Source organism: Coturnix japonica, chromosome 5 (genome assembly GCF_001577835.2).
Source record: "Coturnix japonica isolate 7356 chromosome 5, Coturnix japonica 2.1, whole genome shotgun sequence".
Taxonomy (NCBI): Eukaryota; Metazoa; Chordata; class Aves; order Galliformes; family Phasianidae; genus Coturnix; species Coturnix japonica.
The window spans coordinates 2,673,722-2,693,508 of NC_029520.1; the positions used below are offsets into that span (position 1 = coordinate 2,673,722).

Sequence of the window (19,787 nt, forward strand, 5' to 3'; positions counted from 1 at the left end):
TTTGTCCTGCTAACTATAAGACAAATACTTCGTTACATTTAAATCAAATATATTGTAGCCAATCAAAGATACTGTAGATAGAGCTTCTAGCTTTTTCTTAAATCACACCTGCAGGGCAGCTGGTGGGGTGAAGCAAAGCTGGAAACTTACATTGAATTTAAACAGATCGTGGATTCAGTTTCTCAGTAGCTCTAAGTATGCATATTGTTCTAATATTGACATTTGTGTCACTGGAAACGAAGATCATAACCACTTCCTAATGAAGTAAAGGCAAAAGCCTCATGGACTTGCATCCAAACCCCTTTGGCACTGATATTTCTCCTCTAGCTCCACCTCCAATAAAACCAAGAAAACAATGATGTCAAAAATTCCTAGTAGAAATCCAGACTGGAGAAGGCAAGTTTGGGAAGAGCTTTGTCTTTCTTTCTCTGTTAAATTTGGACTGAAGAAACAACCTGTGTTTTATAGTGGACTGATTTGCATTCTGGTTTTGTAGGTACATCTGGTTATAGCTCACAAGCACCAGCATTCATCCTAGAGTATATTATTCTTTATCAGTATGTGCATGTGATGTTTATTTGTCTAGGACATAAATAATGGACAACTATCCTGTCTATAGTGAGTTTGCTTGGTGTGTATAAGAGACATAGAAATACCTTCAATTTCTGAGGGCAAGTCATGTTGTTATGGACAAATAGACTATCTGTGTGTACAGGGGAATGAAGCATAATTTAGGTATCTTTCAGAATTAGTCCTTGAGAATGTTTGCAGTTTGAGTTCTTCTAGCCCATGAAGCCTATGACAGTGTCATTAAGTCAGTGTGCTTCTTGCAGATAAGGAAAGTGCTCCTCTCCCATCATTTGCTTCCCATTATCTCTTTTAAATTCAGGTGTTGTGCACTAGTGCATTGCTTTGACTTTCTAGGTTACGGATACACAAAGTAGTGTTTAAACCCTGAAACATTTTTTCTTTGTGGCATTAAGAAGTATATAAAAATTTTGTTGTTGCTGCTGTTTACAGTTTTCATCCAGGTGGATAACTCACATTCATTAAAAGCAATTCAGGGTCCTCAGTTATGTTATGTTTGGAAACCTTGCACTGCTTTCTATCAGTTTCATGTATCATGAAACTTTAACTAGAATAGTTACAAAACAAAGCACTGTATAGAGCTGTAATATAAAAATAAAGCCTTCTTTTATTTTTCAAAGCCTACATTACTGTGATTGAATCTGACATTAAGTACTATAGCTTTAGAGACACTCAGATAATACCTTTTTTAAACAGCATCCGTAGTATTATTATTGTTTATTTTCTCATTGTGTAATAGTGCAGTTCTTCCCAGGTCAGAACAGAGGATCGCTAGGCCAGATGGCACCATACTACTGTACAATAGTTTGTCTATAGCATCAGCGTCTAGGAGGCGTGAGTCCTGTGGGAGTTCACTTGGTAGAGCCAAGCAGGCACTTCTGTGGTGAGGGAAGGCAGAAGTCTGTGGGATGGGATAACCCATCACAGTAAGTTTCTTCCAAACTGATGGGGAGGTGATTGATGCATGGTAAATATGTGTGTGGGTGCATAGCTCACACGTTTGGCATCAATTCTCTCTCAGATGCTGTTGATAGAGAAAATACATGGTAGTTCTAGTTACGGGGCTGGGAGGAGGACATACTACTCAGTATGGGGTTAAGCAGCTACAGAAGGGTCTAGTCATGCGATAGGAAATAAGGAAATAAAACTGTATGTGAGCACAATACTGAAAAGAGAACCTTACCTACAAACTTAACTTCTCCTTCACATGCAGGTAAGCTACTAAACTCGGATACTATTGCAAAACTGTTTCCATCTTGCCTTGCGTGGGGACAGCTAAATGATATATGGCATAAGAAAAAAGATGTAACATAGAAAATTTAAAAATGATTATGCTGAAAGTTGTCTATTTGGAAATTAGGATAGGCTTATATATGTGAACATGAATCTGTGAAGAACGAGCTTAAAAATAAACACGCAATTACAGTGAGCTGCAAAATCAAGGCCCAAATGCTTTATATTAGGCAGAAAACATGGTCCAACCTCATGGATACAAGAGAATTCTATCTAGTCAGAGAGAAAAGCCCCCTTAAATTACCATAGAAATGAGATCTTAAAATACGGAAACCTTAAAAATCTCAGTGAAATTTGAAGGCTTTGTGTCTTAGCAACACAAAGTCAAATCTGCACAGAAATGTCCCATTTTTTAATTCATCTATTTTACACCCTTTAGCTCCAAAATCTGCTTTCTACAACCATCTTTGTTGTGACTGACAGCTTTATCAGACTTAAGGAAGGACCTCCTCAGTATGCTCATGTCTGTGGGAAAGTTTCTACTGGTTTCAGTAAGAACAGAACATTCATTCTGTAGATATCAAACAAGATGAATGTTGTATAGCAGAGCTTTAAAACAGTAGGGAACCATCCTCCTTGCAAGAGCTGGGCTCATCAGTTCTCTCCTGTGTTGTGCCAGGGTGAGTGGAATAGGCACGTATTCAGTATAGTCCTTTGTTACAGATATAGGAGAAACAGTTGCATAACTTCATATTTCAATTGAATAACAACTCAAAATTTGCTTCCTCCTGATTTGAACTTGCCTGCTTCCAGCTTCCCTGCATTTGTTTCTTATTGTATGCTTTATTACAACCAGTGGAGGTCATGTAGTCCATCTTCCTGTTCAGAAGCTTTACCATTGCCATTATTAATATGGGTCAGACATAGTCTGGTCAAAGATGATTTTGAGATCTTCAGATATACACCACTTTGTGGGTCTTTCTTATGGTTCATTACCAATATAGAACCATTGTTTTTCTTAATGTCCAGTCTGCCCCATATGTAGTTAACTAGATTACTTAGCACTGAGTAGCTCTGTACTGCCATCATTTTAACTGATTTTCAAGTAGTTGTAGTAGTTGCTAGAGCTCCTTAGTTTATTCTTCCAATTAAATAAGCAAGGTTTCCTTAGCTTCCCACTGTTGATGTATTAGAGATCTCTGACCACACTGGAGAAACTGGGTAGAACAGCTACCCAATTTTTCAGTACCACTCTTGAATCGAGAAGGCATGGAGGGGCAAAGCTAGATAGAATTTTATGTGCAGCTGAGTGGTGCCAAGCAAAGAAGATTAATAACCCTTTGATCTGTTGGCCACGTTCCTCCCAACATTTGCCTTACTTGGATGCAAGTGCACAGTTGGCTGGTGTTCAGGCTGGTGTTTCCCATAACCTTGAGGTCCTTCTCATCAGCCTGAATTGATATGTGGAGTTTTTCCAGGTACAGCTACATATACTGTGATGAAGTGCAACTAGAGAGCAACAAGAGAGGTTTTCTATCCTGTCCTCTCATGAAAAAGAGCCTGCAAATCTATCTATAAAATAAACTTACTGTCAAAACTGACTGCCCTAAAGCTCAAGATGTCCAAGCTTTTAAACTTTTTGCTTTTGAATTGTGGTTTTACTTATGGCGATTATAGAGTTAGGGGGTTTAAGTCTAGTTCTGGTTGATTCTGATCTCTTCACCATGTCCAGAGTTATGATCTGCTTTAAAAATGGTTTATAGAGTGTCACAATGGCAGGTATTAAGTCTTAGCTTAATACAACTAAGGATTCCAAATGATAGAGAAATGCGAGTGCAGAGTTTTGAGTTTACTTCAAGCTTCAGACACAAAATAGTGTGAAGATGAAGTATTTATGCATTTCTTAAATTTCTTAGCCATCAGTTCATAGCTGCTCTCTTTTATCTGCACTCTATTATCAAAACTGGATCGATTTTATTCTCTTGCCAAAGAACAAGTTTACTAGATTGAGATATCATCATATTTGCTTGCTATTGAGCTTACTCAGTTGTTATTATCAAGGATTTAATTTAAACCACCTTTGTAGAGGTATTTTTACTTTTCTTTGCAGACTTTATACCCAGCTGCCATACCGGTAGTCTCATACATATGCATCACCTATTGCTGGAAATAGAGCTTTATTCCAAAGGTACAAGTAGAAAAACAACAATTTCTGTCTTCAAGCTTAATTCCTCTGCTGAGTTTCTACCTTAGCCTTTCTTGCTCACCTTATCATTCTACAACCTTAGAAGGCTTATGCTGCTATGGTGTAGAACCATATCTGCTGTTTGCAGACTTCGTATGTTTATTTATGACTGTGTTTATAGTGTGCGTTATGTTTATATTTTCTTTGTTCCCTGGTGACTCTCAGTTGCTGGGTTTTACTCCCAATTCTTCATCCTGATATCAGAACACAGAGGGAAGCAGAGAAGGGAGTTGAAGTTCATCGTGTTGCATCTTGCAGTTATCTGGAATTATTTTCTTGGCGTGAACACTGGAGAAAGGGGAAATTAGAACATCACTAGCACCACAAATGGGCTTTATCAGGACCTGATGTGCAATTTAATGTCTTTTCCTGCGAGAAGCTGTTTCCAGTCTCATTCAGACTCTGTGCTTTAAGTCATAGATGCGTAAAGCTCAGGGCAAGGCATAAGTTCAGAGTGCCGCGACAAGGAGGGAGAGGCTGAACCACTTGTATAGGTGTAATGGCATCTATGACTTTGCAGAGGAGGGGCAACTTCTATTCCCTCCTCGCCGCCATTCCCTCTGCCGCTCCGCCCGTTCCTACGGCAACGGCGGCGGCTGCGGGGCGGACCGAGCCGTGCTGGGGCGGGCTGTACCGCCGGGCACCCGCCTCCTGCCACCGCCCCGCATCCGCCGGGCTGGGAGCCGGCGGGCTGCCGACCGCCAAGATGGTCCATCACTCGGGCTCCATCCAGTCCTTCAGGCAGCAGAAAGGTCGGTGGCAGCCCTCGGGCTCGGGAGCTGAGCGCGGTGCCCTCAGTTCGGGGCGGTGTGCGGTGCCCGCATGCTGCTGCCCCGCTCCGTTCCGCTCCGGCGCGGATCTCGCGGTGCGCTCCGTGCGCGGAGGCTGCCGGCGTGGGAGCGGGACTGCGGGCTGGTGCTTATTGCACGCAGGCTTTGCTTCCCGACACGTATAAAGGTGGACGTGCAGCTGTGGTGGGAGGTGGTGTAGAGGTGTTGTAGAGCCGTTGCTGTATGTCGTCTTGGGGGGAGAAAAAACCAACCTATTTCCTCAACCAACTTGCACTTTTTTACATAACCTTTGAAGTAAAATTTGTTTTTCCCTGCTGCTTTATTCATACTTCCATCTAACGTGGCGAAATGGAGATTTCATTTGCTACCAGCGCGTTTCAGCTGTTAGCAGTTCTTTTTCCCCTGATTTCACAGTCTGCACTAACTTGGTCATATATACGCCATAGGCTTGCTTGTTGGACTTACCTCATTCAAGTTCCTTTGTTAGTGGTAAATCAATACTCCAAAGCACTTATTCCATCCAGGTAATCCCATGTTAGAATGTAGTTCTTCTCTGCAGATGTTTTGCATTTATCTCCTGTCTCGTGTGCAGTAATGAGTGGTGCTGTTACAACTTGTAAGTGGTCTCATTTGTCAAGAGCAAAGTTATCAGTGTAAAGAAGTCCCTTTTGTTCCTCCATGTGTATCATGGATGTTTATAGAAGCATCAAGTTACTTGGAACTGTGGTATAAATCCTTTTTGAACGTTATGATTATTTAAAACCATCCCTTTACATACACAGCAATGATGAGGGGGTTGGAACTACATGATCCTTGAGGTCCCTTCCAACCCGGGTCATTCTGTGATTCTGTGATGGGCTGGCTCTAGAGTGCTTGCCAAGGCTCTTCAGGAGCCACTCTGCTGTTGTTATAATTTTGGGGTAGGGGGAAAGTACCTGCAAACAAACTTCATAATGATCAAGTTCAGGGATGCTATTGAATTGCCTCAAACCAAGCTGCATAACAGGGTTTAAGAAATGATGTGTCTGTGGGGCTCATGAAACTCAATAATGATCTCACAATCTGAACCAGTGACATAATGAGAAGGAGATGGTAGTTCTCTTCTTCTGCTTGCAGAAATCCCTGGTAAGGTGACTAACCAGCAATAAGGCCTTGAGAAGAATGCTCTTGGAGCAGGATTGCTCCCAGGGAGCTCTGTAGCCTGCATAGTGCTGACTGGGATGTGCATTGCTTTCCTGATCATCTCATCTACTGTGTTCTGAATGTACCTGAGGGAGTTGAGACTTGGCTTTTTCTCAACCTACTGCTACTGGGCACGGAGTAGGACAGCTTGAAATTGTGGGCAAAAGGCTGCAGAAAAAAAGACAATCAACCGTAAATCACAGTTAAGAAGTCCTGCTCAGAGATATGATTTAGCAGAGGGTTGTTAGAGTCAGGGTACTATGGTTAGGCTGTGGTTGGACTTAATGATCTTTGAGGTCTTTTCCAACCTGGGTAATTCTATGATCTAATCACAGGGCATTGAAAAGAAGTGGGGAATCCGGCATCCTGTTGTTGACAGGCACTGATCTTTCAGCAACAGATCATCATGGCGTGATCTTTAGTTTCCTCAAATTTGGTGTTTTGTGTCATTCCCCTGATTTCAGTTAGCGTGTTTTCTTTGACCTTACTGTAGCTGATATGTTGATGCAGGATTTGCTTTCTAGATGCTCTCAAAGCAGTGCCCTACATTCCCTATTTTAGAGACACAGTGGTAATCCACAGTGGTGAAATGGCCAACTGCCCATCGCAGCTGTGCCTTGCACGGTTCGCTTGTGTTAAGCCTGAGCTTCATTTCTTTTGGGGAATTGGAAGGGAATTATTTTTGATGTAGATTTGCAATCCAATGGGAAAGATGTAAAGCAATAAAAGTAACAGTTCATGGAAAAAATAGATGTTTCATCCTTTTATTTTTGATACAGAGATAGCTGCTAGGTAAGGTAATATTCAGAGATGTAATGTTTATGATCAAGATGGAATGGATTGGGAAGCATTTTGTTTTCCTAGTCTGAGCGCTTTTCTGCAGCTGAGAAGACAAGCAGCAGTGTTTGTACCAATGGCAGCTTTCCAAGGCTTGGTAAACAGCAGCAGACCAGGTTCTCCAGTCTCTTGGGCACAGGGGTGTCCTCAACAGTGAGAAACATATAGAAAAGCTACATTTATATCCCAAGGATTTGTTTCCAGGTGGAGTTTGTTCTCTTTCTTTTTTCCTTTCCTTGATAGAGTGAGGAGGTGTTTGCAGTGGGAGACCGTTGTAACGTGACAGCGTGGTTTTGTCTTGCTCCTCCTTCAGGTTGTGCACCAGGAGTGAAACACTTTGTTTCCAAAAGCAGTGCTAAAGTGCAATGCACTGTTAGAAAAAGGCACCCTGAGACTTGAAAAAAGCACCTCATTCTACTTTACCACCAGTTTGTTGCTCCCTTGTTCCGATCTGAAAAGGTATCCCTCTAAAAAGAGCAATGTCCTGGAGGTAGACTAATCCATGTCTGCACTGTAGTGCATTAGATCTGTTGAGCCATCTGTAGAGTATTTGGTTGCTATTTTTAACTTCTCTTGTGGCAGGAGCTGCTTTTTCTGCAATTACTTTCTTCGGTAATATTCTCAAAGACGTACATTTTATTTATTATCTTCTTTATTATACTAAGTGGCACCTTTATCTCTATGGAAGATGATTCAAACTGTGGTCTCTTAGGAATTACGTCTGAGGGAAAAAGGGAAGAAATGTTTCTCATTTCTTTAGAGCAGAAATATTCTCCATCCTCTGGTACAAATGTATGGTTTTGCTTAAAACTGTTGATTAATGAACAGTTATCCAGGAAGGACAAATAAGAATGAGACGTTACCAAAGACAAAGATGATCTCCATGAACAATTTATAGGTGAGTAATTCCAGATCAAGGCAGCTGGCTGGGATTTGGTAGCTGATCTCAATCACGATGGAATGATGTTCTTTTAAAAGAAGGGCATAAAAGTATACGGTGGCCTGATAGTCGAATTTGTGGTGTTTGGAATGGATACAGGAGTGGTGCAAAGCAGTGCCTGTTTCATTAGGAAGCTTTTCTGGAAGATGATATGCTTCAGCAGGAGAGGCAGCCTGGGGTTTGGAAGAGGCAGGTGGTTGGTAGTGAGTGGGCTGTAATGTTTCTAGCCTGACAGAAGCTCAAACCTACGTTTTGGGTGTAGGTCAAGGCAATAATGATGCTTTAAAATTTAATACTTGCATCTTTAGTCCTGATACTCAGACTGCAATTTTCTGCATGCTCTGCTGGGTGCTTTTATTGCCTGTTGTTGTTCTTTTTAATACCTTTATCAAAGCCTTTTAATGAAAGAGTATAAGGCTGAGAGAAATAAAAGAGAATATGTTCACACCATAAACCGAGCTGCTTTTAGCACTGCGTATGAGTTTTAAGAATGCAAACTGCAGATTAAACGGACCAGTAACAACCATTTTGTGTCTTTCTTGTGTTAGCCTTTTGAAGTTGTAGCACAGATTGGATGGTTTGACGGCTGGGTTGAGTGATGGGCTGGTGGCTGGACTTGATGAGCGTGGTGGTCTTTCCAATCTCAATGATTCTATGATCTCTGTGGAGCTGAAGTCCTTCTCCCTACATGGTAGCACTTGTTGCCTCATTTACTGACTTCTGTAAATGCCTTCGAGCTTTGTAGTGGAGTGGAGCTCTTTTGCTGTTGTTACATTTTACAGTAGTTTTAAGATCTTAATGACCCAAATTCTATATAGAATAACTTGTGAATGTAATTTGCATTCAAGTTGTGACTTTAAATAGGGTTTGTAAAGATTACATATTTTATATACATATTCCTCTGGAGTTTTCAGTATTCAGAAACTTGGGCTTCTAATTAAGATTTTCATGTATAATTCTCCAAGGAAGTTTGACACTCCAGTGGCACTGGTGGATCCAATACAATTAGTAATGCAAAGAGGTTGCCAAAATCACTAGAAATGCAATTCTGTCCTTGGCAAATTCCTAAGAAATGGTGACTGTTATATGTTGTTCTCAGGCACAGGCAGATCAAGTTTTCATATAGGTGTGAGGAAAAGCATTTCTATGGCTCAGCTCTTTCATTTCCATTCCAAGGAGCAAATTAGCATCTACAGAAAATTTCAAAGTTGTCCTCTTCCTGACTCTGAAAGCTGAGAGCAGCACAGCTATTAGCACCCTCCCTTAAAACGATACCGTTTTCAAGCTGTGCCATTTATAATGCTCTAGTGGAGCACTGAAACACAAGGCCCAGTTTTTGATAAGGTTTACACCAGAATGTATTTTGTCTTCTACTTATTGTCTGGTACAGCTACACAGTGTAGGGTGCACTTTACCTTTTTCAGTCAGACATCTTAGAATGGCCTATAAAATGCCTTTTTATTCCGGATTGTGTTGTTGTGAGATATTTAACCTAATATTATGCAGATGCGTGAGTGCTGTAGAAACCTTGTTAAAGTAATTTTCTTCTCTGAACAAATATATAGAATGAGATGCATGCCATCTACCTGGACTTCTGCAGAGCCTTTGACATGGTCAAAGGTTTTGAAATCCACTATAAAAGGATGATATATGAAACAAATGAGACTGTGGATTAAATGGAGTATTTGTAACAATGTTGTAATATGCTGGATTTGTTAAATCAACATTTTACAATTAAGTGGACTTTATGATTTCAGTCATGAGAAACTGCACAGTAGCCTCAATAAGGTGCACTCAGAGACCCATGTCCTAAGCTCTGTAGCCTGCTAAGTAGCAGCAAAGTAGTGATTTCTTTTTCACTGAAAAACAAGGGAAATAGCAGAAACTAAGTGAAATCCGCATTGTTGAGCTACGGGATGGTCTCTGGTTTTCTGCTTGGACCTATCTATGGCAGAGACAGTGGCTGTGCTGTCTTGACTTAGACACTCATGAAGTTTTCAGAAAGTGTGATGCACACATAGCATAACACTGCATACAAATCTTACATTCCCTTCACCAAACTCGTTTTATAGTATGCTCAGTTTTATACATCCTAAGCCATATGTTGTGATAGATTATTTATTGAAGATGAGTGTAACTCAAAACTAAGCTACAGCATGTGGCAGTATGTTTTAACAACTTCGAACCTCAATGTGTGCAAATTCATCACTGTTTGCTCAGAATGAGATTCTACTTCTACCTCAGTTTGAGTTATCATCTGTCTTAGGAAGACTTGAAGCCAGTGTGACTGAAGTAAGGAGTTGTTCATTTGTCTGGCTGCTGAGGTCACCATTTCATTCTCAACTCATATACTATAGATGGGATTTTGAAGCAGCTAATATATTAGTTATTTTTTGGGGTTATGTCCAATATGCAAACATCAGGAAAAAGCAACATTCATGTTGTGACTCCTTGGTCTGTTTAAAGGTAGGATCTCTTGAAAAGGCGGAAGCCGTGGAAGCATGCTGATTTAGGTTCCAGTGTAGGAAAGGGAGAGTGGCTTGAAGAGTAACCCATATGGAGGTTATCTCCTTCTGAACAGCAACATGCCACTGCATGACGTTTGGCTTTTTTATTAGTAACAACGTAGAACAAGAAGATGGATGAGTTTTCTTGCTTCTGGGCTGCAGTTCTTATGGGATTTTGGTGTAGCGCTTGTGACTTGAAGAGCATGCGTCAACAGAGGAAAGTAGAGCACTCACAAATCTTCACTGAAAAATTCATAATTGCATCACAGTCACTAGTCATGTATGCTCCAGATAACCGTAGTGATGATGGCAAGCTTTCTAGCTGCAAAGTGTTTGAAATGTCATTACTTGTCTGAGTTAGTAGAGATACTCTTGCTCAAAAGAAATTACTTATTCCTTACTACTCTTTTGTTTGCTGAGTAACTTCCTCAGTATGCCTTACTAACCCAGAGGGTGTGATATGTGCCAGGTTTGCCTTCTTTTTCCTTCCACTTACTGAACCAGTGCAGTTAATGCCTTTAATGATGTAGTTTTCTCAAATTGTGAATCACATTTTGAGAAAAAACAAATCCTTTTTCTTATTATCTCCTTGCTATTGTGTGGCAGTCCATTACCTTCCTTTTCTGTGCAGTCCTTCTAAAAGGAATTTCATGGTATGAAAAAATCAGAATGAAAGAGCAAAGGGAATTAAGCAATGAAATGGTAGAAAAAGCAGGCAATCCTAAGTACAAAATTCATGCATGTATTGAATGCTTATGGGGAGGAAGTTTTAAAGCATCTAAAAGTGAATAAAAGAAAATACGGAAAGATGAGTAATGATGCAGAGAGACAGAAGTGGTAGGTGGGTAGACAGACAAGAATATAAAATAATACCAGGTCCTAACAGCGCATCTTGAAATGTGAGTTTTTTAGTGCTATTGATTTCCATGTCAGTTGCCAAAAGAAAGGGGACAAAGTAACAGATATTCTTTAAAACCTGAGGGCTATCTGCTTCTGTTAGGGTGTGAAAAGCACTGAATGCGACTTTACATAGAGCCAAATACACGAGATGAGAGAATAAATGGGTACCACTTGACCATGAAAATGCATATGTCAGAATGCACTGCAAAAGCTGGATTATTCAGGTAAAATTAAAACACAGAACCCTCCCATAAAATGTGTTTTTGTTGAAATCATGCTTTAAAGTGAAATATGGTAAAATATATTTTTGGATTCTGAATTGTCTGATTCCTGGGGGTATTCTTGTGCAGAAAACCTAGATTCAGTTAATATGTTTAAAGACATAAGATCAATCTTTATATTAAAAATTGACTTTGAGGATATATCACACATTCAGTAAACACTTGGAGGATCTCCGAAGGCTGATTGTTGACTGATTCTTTTGTAGAGGAAGGCTGGCATTTCCATTCTGCTTAGGTGAAATCCCACTCAATACTGTAGCACCTGAGGGATTGCTGAATTTTCCAAGATGCAGGCAAGTATTCCATCAGCACTTGGATCCCTAATGTGCAGTCATTTGTAGGAGTTATTCTCATAATGCTGTCTAAAAAGTATTGGAATTCAATGCACTTCAGTACTTAAATCTTTAACAAGCCAACACTAAATATCTAAAACTGTGGGTTTTTTGTTTGTTTGTTTTATAAAGCAAGGAGTATCTTAGCCAGAAAGGCAATTATTTCCTAAAGCTATGCCCAGAGCTTCAGGAGATGCTCTGAGATGCAGGGGCAGAGCATCTGGGGATGCTAGAAGACTCGGCAGTTTGCTTATATTGCAATAATTAGGTGCTGCTGTCTTTTCAGGAAGCACCAGTGCATTGCTTGTGCTGTTGTGAGCATAGGCTTGAGTGAAAAAGGAACAGATTTTTCAGGTGCACAAATGGGAATAAATGAATAATGTACAGGAGCTTAACTGCATTGCTATTAATAATTCACATTTTCAGAAACACAGAACCTTGAAGTGGCTGTTTTAGAAATCCAGTATCTAAATAAGATGAAAAACTGAATGGGAAACCAGGCTGTCATAAGAAAGTGCTTGTCATGACTGCTGCCCTTCCTGAAAGCCATTTGGGCTTGAAGGTATTTCATGGCATCTGATATGGAAACTACCTTGAGTGTGTTTGAACCTAACATTGAAAAATAATTGTGAGCTTTTATGGATGCAGTTCACATGGCAGTCTGACATATCCTACTGTTTACAATGGGAATTCAGTGGGTGACTAGGAATTTGATGTGCGGATAAACTACTTTTTAGGATATTATTCTGAATTGAGTACATAATTTGCTGTTAGGATCAATGCCAGCTTCCTGTGTTGTTTTTTTTGTTTGTTTGTTTGTTTTGTTTTTTCTGCTATAGGATAGGAGCTTCTCCAAGTTTATTTTATGTTGTAAATTGTGAAATAAGTATGAGATTGATTGTATACAGCAAGTAACGCAGCAGCAAATTACAGTCCATTGCTTAATTAACCAGCAATTATATGTTTGTATCTGGAAGGTTTTCATAGAGCTTTTTGTGACGTTCTCAGTAACTGGGGTATTATGAAGTAGAAAGATGAGGATGGATTTGAAATAAATAGGAATAAATAACTATTCCGACAAAAGCTTTTCTAGTTTGCCTGTCAGCTTTCCAGCACTCTCTGTAGAAGACTGTGCCATTAGGAGGAGCATCAGAGAGGAATTTATCTGTGCTCTTCAGAGCCTGTCAGGTCTTCCACAGAGGCAGGGAGAGAATTAGCAGCCAGAAAGAAGGTCAGAGCTTTGATAGCAGTATCTTGCTGTTGAGTACAAGAAGCTATTTCTTCCCTGCACTCATCTGGGGATCCTTCCGTGACACTGGGGTCCTGATACAGCCCATTTCTGCCTGTTTGGGAGATCAGAGTTCATTACCAGCCCGCTTGTTAAGTGGCCAAATGTACATTTATATTTTATATGTCCTGTGCATACATCCATACCTCAGAGAGAGGAAGCAACCATCAACGGAAAGATGCTGGCCTTTTAAACCATCAGTCTTACATTAATTATGTGAGCATTAATATGCCATGAGGAAGCAAATCACGACAGCTGAATTCAAACCACTAGCAGCTTTGTCCAGAATATTTCATAAAATCCATCAAGAATATCCTCAAACTAAATGCTCGTAGGAGCAATACATTTTAGTTCAGAGCTTTTTGACTCAGATCTCTTAGTTTTAACTTCACCAGGGCTTTTTGTTCTTTTCTTCCTTTACTCATTTAAAATTCACTGTTTTCAGGATTCAAAAGGCTGGAGGGCAGAGGAACAAAGCTCCTTTAGGACCTTTTGGTTTTATTCACTTTTCCTGTTCATTTTTTATCTCTGTGTTGATGAAATGATAATTTCTTGTAGTTTCCAATAGGAAGATGTGTACTGGTATAGTTTTGATTATATGCTTTCTTTTCCGTTGTGTTTCTCCTTCCATTTCTTCTTGTGTTGATCTATCTTCTATAAACATAAGGTCTTCATTATTGATTCTGCTGACATTTCTTGATATATTTGATAAATATTTGAATGCTGAAGTAAAGTTGTAAAAATATCATGCTTGGAATTTGTCTATCGCTACTGGATAGAGATGTATTTTATGGTACACAGTAATTGTTATGTTAGCAATTGTGGAATTATTTTAAAATATTGATGGAAAAAAGTCAGAAAGAAGATGTATATGCACATTGCAATAGCAAGCTGTCTCTCAAGGCATTCTGAACATTGCTGGGCAAGCAGATATCCGGATATAAGTGAGCAGTTCCTTTTACATTGTCATTAAGTGTTTTGTTGTTTTTTTTCCCCTTTTTTTCTTGTCTGAAAAGCTGGCCACGTGGATAATAACAAGGTTATAAATACCTATCGATGTCCTATGGTGCTAAGGAGTAATGGAAAGTACTGCATCGATGAGGACTGTATCAGCATCTATCGCAACACAGTACAGCTGTAGGGTACTGAGGGCAGAATGCCTGTTTTGTGTCCAGGTTTTAAAATGACGTAGCACTAATTGTCCAGTTCTCTTCAGATTTGTAAGATGTTTCTTTTTCTTTATTTTTCCCCTCTGTTTTTACAAGAATTTGTAGATAGTTGAGAACTTGACCAGAAAATATGTCAGTCATAGACTGTGGCCAGAAAAACTCTTAATGTAGTTAATCCTTCTTTTTCCTCCCCTAATAATCCAGTAACCCAAACATTCAGTTGGTAAATGTTCTATTATGTTGTGTTATGGAAGCGGACAGAAATGTTAATGAATGTTAATGATTCTTATCCAAGAGCCTGCATAGAAAGGGAGAAGATCCTCAGTCTGACAGTAATATCTATGGGGAAATTTTTTCCTCAGCGCTGGAAAAAAATGCTACTTGTCAGAGGATGAAAATGATACTTTAATAATGAACGCCTCATGAGGTTTTATTCTTATAAAGAAGTTATTGATTTGTGACCGACTTCCTATTTTTCTATGATGAAACTCTCAGCTTAATATCAGTCTGCCTTGTAAACCCTTGAAAAAATAATGCCAAGGAATTAGGCTTTGCATAGATTTTAGTTTATAGGAAAAAAAAAGAGATCTTGAGGCCACATCAGGATATGTGACAACTGCTTAAGGAGCAGAGCTGTTACACATTCTCACCATTGTAGATAATGAAGAGCAAAGGATACGAAGTCAATTTTCCGTAAGTGGTATTTTGTTGTGTTTCTCAGTAGATCACTCAGCAATTCCAGGTCTCCATTTGCCTATTTTTATCAATCTTACAAATCTTTATTTATTTATTTATTTATTTATTTATTTATTTATTGGCAGAACTCTAAAATAGGAAACTACACCTAAAACTAACACAAGGTCAAAATTACATACTTAGCTTTAAAATAAATATGCATAAATGCTACAGAACTCTAGACTAAGCTATCTGACCTGTAGAATATCCCTAACAAACCTTCTGAATGTTAAAAAGAGAGAATTTAGTGGGAGCAGCTCTCCTGTCACCTTGCTGTGTTAGCCTTAAAGGTAGAGAAGGTAGAGCTTTATATTTTACTAGACATAATGCACTGGAGGTCTGGCTAGCAAAGGAGGTTCCTTCTAGGAACCTCTATGTGTCTGGGTGGTGGTGATTTCCTTTGCATCTTCTTACTCAAGCAGAAGAAGTTGACTGAAACTCTCATGCTATCATGTATCTTCATCTCTCCACCATTCAAAAGTAGGCTCAAATCTTTTCCATGTTCAAAAAATTGCATTCTGTTTTTGTTTAGCAAATCATTTCTGTGATTTCAAACACCTGAGGACTGTTTTTCTACTACCTTGCAATGTGGTTTTATTTTATAGCAAATAAATAGGAAAAATACAGGATTTTTAAAATCTCACATTTCATCACTTGACAAATGTTACAAGCATAGTTCTAAATAGTAGTTCTGGACAATGTGTGTCAAAAGAAATACATTTCAAGCACATGAAGATTTCTAACTTCTTTGTGAGAGGGGTAAGTTCCTGTCTGATATATTCACATTTAGAAGCATTACAGAATCATCCACAGAGATTCCTAAATTCATTGTATGTACGTTATAAAAGAAATCCCCTTTGTCGTTTCCTTTTAGAATGTAAAAATCCCTATTCCTCACTCAAATAAGTCAATTTGTTATTGTACCTACATGGAGACCTAGGAAACAAAACTGCAGAAGAGTGCTATAAATGTTTGCTGGATCATTAGATAAATTTTTGGATCCGTTTTTGTTGTCTTAGCAAGTTGTGATCAAACAGTTGATTTTGGCAGCCAGCTGGATGTAATGATTTGTCTGTATTACTGGATCAGAAAAAAAAAAGTGAGAAATAATTTCAAGTCTTGTTAGCAAATGGTCTCTTCGTGTCTTTCAGCACAGATCCTTAATAGAGATAGCTCTCAGGAGAAGATAGTGCCTGCTGACTTGGGGTTATTATATGCCTGGAAGTGTATAGGAATGAGCTTTTGCTGAGTATTATGGATGAGACCAGTGTGCATTAATCCAGTGTGGATTAAAAAAAAATTATTAAAAAAGAAAAATGCAGATTTTGGGCTAGGAATCTTCAAGGATATTGAAGCATCCTTATTTTTGAGGACCCAGTATGGTTGGTCTCTGAATGGAATCACAGAATCACCAAGGTTGGAAAAGACCTACAAGATCATCCAGTCCAACCATCCACCCATCACCAATAGTTCTCACTAAATCACGTCCTTCAACACAACGTCTGATTGTTCCTTGAGCACCTCCAGGGTTGGTGATGCCATCACCTCCTTGGGCAGCCCATTCCACTGCCTGACCACTCTTTCAGAGAAGTAGTATTTCCTAATGTCCAGCCTGAACCCCCCCTGGTGCAGCTTGAAGCCATTACCTCTGGTCCTATCACCAGTTACCATGAGAGAAGAGACTGACCCCCATCTCGCAACAACCTTCCTTCAGGTAGTTATACAGAGCAGTAATGTCTCCCCTGAACATCCCCTTCTCCAGACTGTTATGTGTATTAATATATTGATACATTTATTTACTAGATGCTAGTCTGGTGTTTAAGGTTTTCTTGAGTCAATGTGATGGTCACAACTCTTCACATTTTGGGTTTGGTCCCTAGGTCCACATGCTGCTCTGAGTGGCTGGGATGTTTTTTCCCAGTTGAGTATCACTCTTGAAAACTGTTTAATGGTGCAGCTGTGAAGCTTATAAAATCTTGAGGATGGCATGAATTTTATTGATCAGTCTTCCCTTTTATTGCAAGAGTCCAAACCTCATGACATGACTCATCCATGCATGCGGAAGCCGGTGATGTTTTAGACTGTTTACTGTGAGTAGACAATGTGTCTATCTGAGGAGGCTCAGAATGGTTGTTTCATGTTGCTCTGAGCTACAAGGTAGCTTTTAGGTTAAAGTGTTCTCACTGCTTATGATGTCACCGCATCATTCATGTTGAAGTCCATCTTAAAAGCATGAAGAACTGAAAACATGAATAGGCATATGAGCCTTCAGGTGGAATAAAGTAGATTAATGGCCAAATGTCAATTCTGCCATCTCAGTGGTGCCAGCTGTCTTTCTAGTTTCATAACCACCTTTTTAAGTGCTTCCTTAAAAGTTAAAACCTTCTTTTCTTTCCCCCGCTTTTATAGAAATAGTTACAAATTCTAAAATGGAAGTACTAATTGTTGAAAGGTCAGTAATTACCCATAGAATACCTTTCATTAGAGATAGACTCTAATTTTGCGTTGGATGTAACTCCCATACTTTTAATTACATAAATTACATAGAGTACGTAATGATATTAGTAATTCTAACCGCAAGATCTAAGAGCAAATGAGGCAAGTTTTGCAGTGATAAAGATAATATCTTTTATTAACTAGTGTAATTAGAAAAGTTGGACAAGCTTCTAAGCGTGTAAGCACTTCTAGCGAGTCTTAAATAAAAACTGCAGACTTCAAGTGTAAATGTAAAAAGTGGTGGTGACATTAATAATGTATATTAAGTAGTGTCCCCTGCCTTTTCTTTCAAGAAGGTCTAATTGGTGTGGCTGAATTTTAAATTAATCACAAACTTTTTACTATTTGACACCTCATATTGCACTGTAGTTAAAAAAAAAAAAAAATGATGCTTTGATCTTACAAAGCTTGTTCTACTATAGAAAAACTGGACGTTAATGAACATCATTTACAAAGTCTTGAATACCTGTTTGTTAACCATTAGTAGAGCTCTCAACTAATGGGTGGGAGTACATAATACTAAATGGAGGCTCCATATATTGCACTGTAACCATTAGATAAAAGCAGGGTTGAAGCTTTTTCAGTTTGCCTGTCTCCATTTCTGGATATGAAAGCAAGCTGTTGAGAATTAATAAAAGAATTGAGGTATGAAGGCTGAGGCAAGACATCTAGTAAGGCCAAGCAGAAGAGAAAAGAGAGGGGTCTCTGAGTTTTGTAGCTCTTCTTCTCTTCTGGTAGAGGTATTCAGAACTTGAGCATTAACTCTTTAACTCCCAGTGCAGTACATGATGTTATGATGTGGAATACCGATAACCAAAAATCATAAAACCATGACAGAATTGAACCATTTCAAAGTACGCATCTCCAACTGCAGTGGCTGCTGAGAGCTGTTTGTTATACAGTAGTCGACTCTTTTTTGATACATATTTGAATTTAATATCCGTGGTGGTTTTTTCTGCTTATCATATACTCCAGGATGTTCCCCAGAGGCAGCTTCTCTTTCTTGTACTAAGCATACCTTTTTTTCCTCCTGCACACCATCAGCCTTTGACTTTCCATAAATTAATGCTTTCCCTGTTACTAAATATTTTAACTAACAGAAAAAAAAATACAGTAGAATCAATTGTGATCAACTTTTTTTTTTTTTTTTTTTCATTTTAGCACTAAATAACTCTCTGGCAAAAGAGAAAAAAGAAGCATATTTGCTGGTGCATTTGATATAGAGTATAATTCCATCTGTTTTGCCATTTTGCCTTCTTGTTGTAAATTAATTATACTTGATTTGACAGCAGTATTTTGTAAAGAGAAGTTGTTGGATTCGGAAATTGCTAAGGAGAGGAACTTGAACCTTTATTTTTAGACTCAATTCTGAATTCTTTCTGGAGTCAAATGCATAGCTTCTTCTTGTTTTCTCTGAGCATCAGACCGTGAAGCAATCCTCATCCTACACTCTTAAATTATTTCTTGCAGGATGCAAGAGATATGTAATCTGGAACATATCTTGAAACAAAATGTTGAATGCTCTCTTAGTTTGTGTCTTTTAGACAAAAATCATAGAGTGACTTGCCTTGAAAGTTGAGTCAGTGTACCTGGATGTGTTTAAAAGCCGTTTGGATGCAGTGCTCAGAGAGATGATTTAGCAGAGGGTTGTTAGTGTTAGGGTACTATGGTTAGGCTGAGGTTGGACTTCATAATCTGTGAGGTCTTTTACAACCTGTGTAATTCTATGATTGTATGAAAGGGACCTTAAAGCCCATCCAGTTCCAGTGCCCTGCCAAGGCAGGGTTACCACCCACCAGATCAGGCTGACCAGGCCCACATCCAGCCTGGCATTGAATGCCTACAGGGTTTGAAGCATCCACAGCTTCTTTGGGCAGCCTGTGCCAATGCCTTTGGGTGGCATCTCTTGTTTCAATTGCAGCACTCAGCTCAGTGTCATGAACAAACTTGCTGTGTGTATGCTTGTTCTTGTCATTAGTGATAGGACCAGAGGGAATGGTTTCAAGCTACATCAGGGGAGATTCAAGCTGGACATTAGGAAACATTACTTCTCAGGAAGGGTGGTCAGGCACTGGAAAGGACTGACCAGGGAGGTGGTGGAGTCACCAACCCTGGGTGTGTTCAAGGAAAGACTGGATGTTGTATTGAGGGACATGGTTTAGTGGGAGCTATTGGTCATAGGTGAATGGTCTTTTAGGTTTTTTCCAACCTTGGTGATTCTGTGATTCTAAGATTCCTTTTGTCTTAGGACACCAAAGATGCT

General features: G+C 39.3%; 1 protein-coding gene across 3 annotated transcripts in view; it reads left to right on the plus strand.

The window, feature by feature from the left end:
- Nucleotides 1-19,787, plus strand: part of ANO3 (anoctamin 3) — a 127,583-nt gene that overhangs the window by 19,516 nt on the left and 88,280 nt on the right. For 2 of the 3 annotated variants that reach the window (XM_015863407.2, XM_032444967.1), the window contains exon 1: nucleotides 4,692-4,818. The exons of the other annotated variant lie outside the window; for it this stretch is intronic. In XM_015863407.2, coding sequence (XP_015718893.1) covers nucleotides 4,773-4,818 — 46 coding nt within the window. In that variant the 5' untranslated portion in view covers nucleotides 4,692-4,772. Of the gene's footprint in view, nucleotides 1-4,691; nucleotides 4,819-19,787 lie in introns of those variants that run through there. 3 annotated transcript variants of the gene reach the window in all.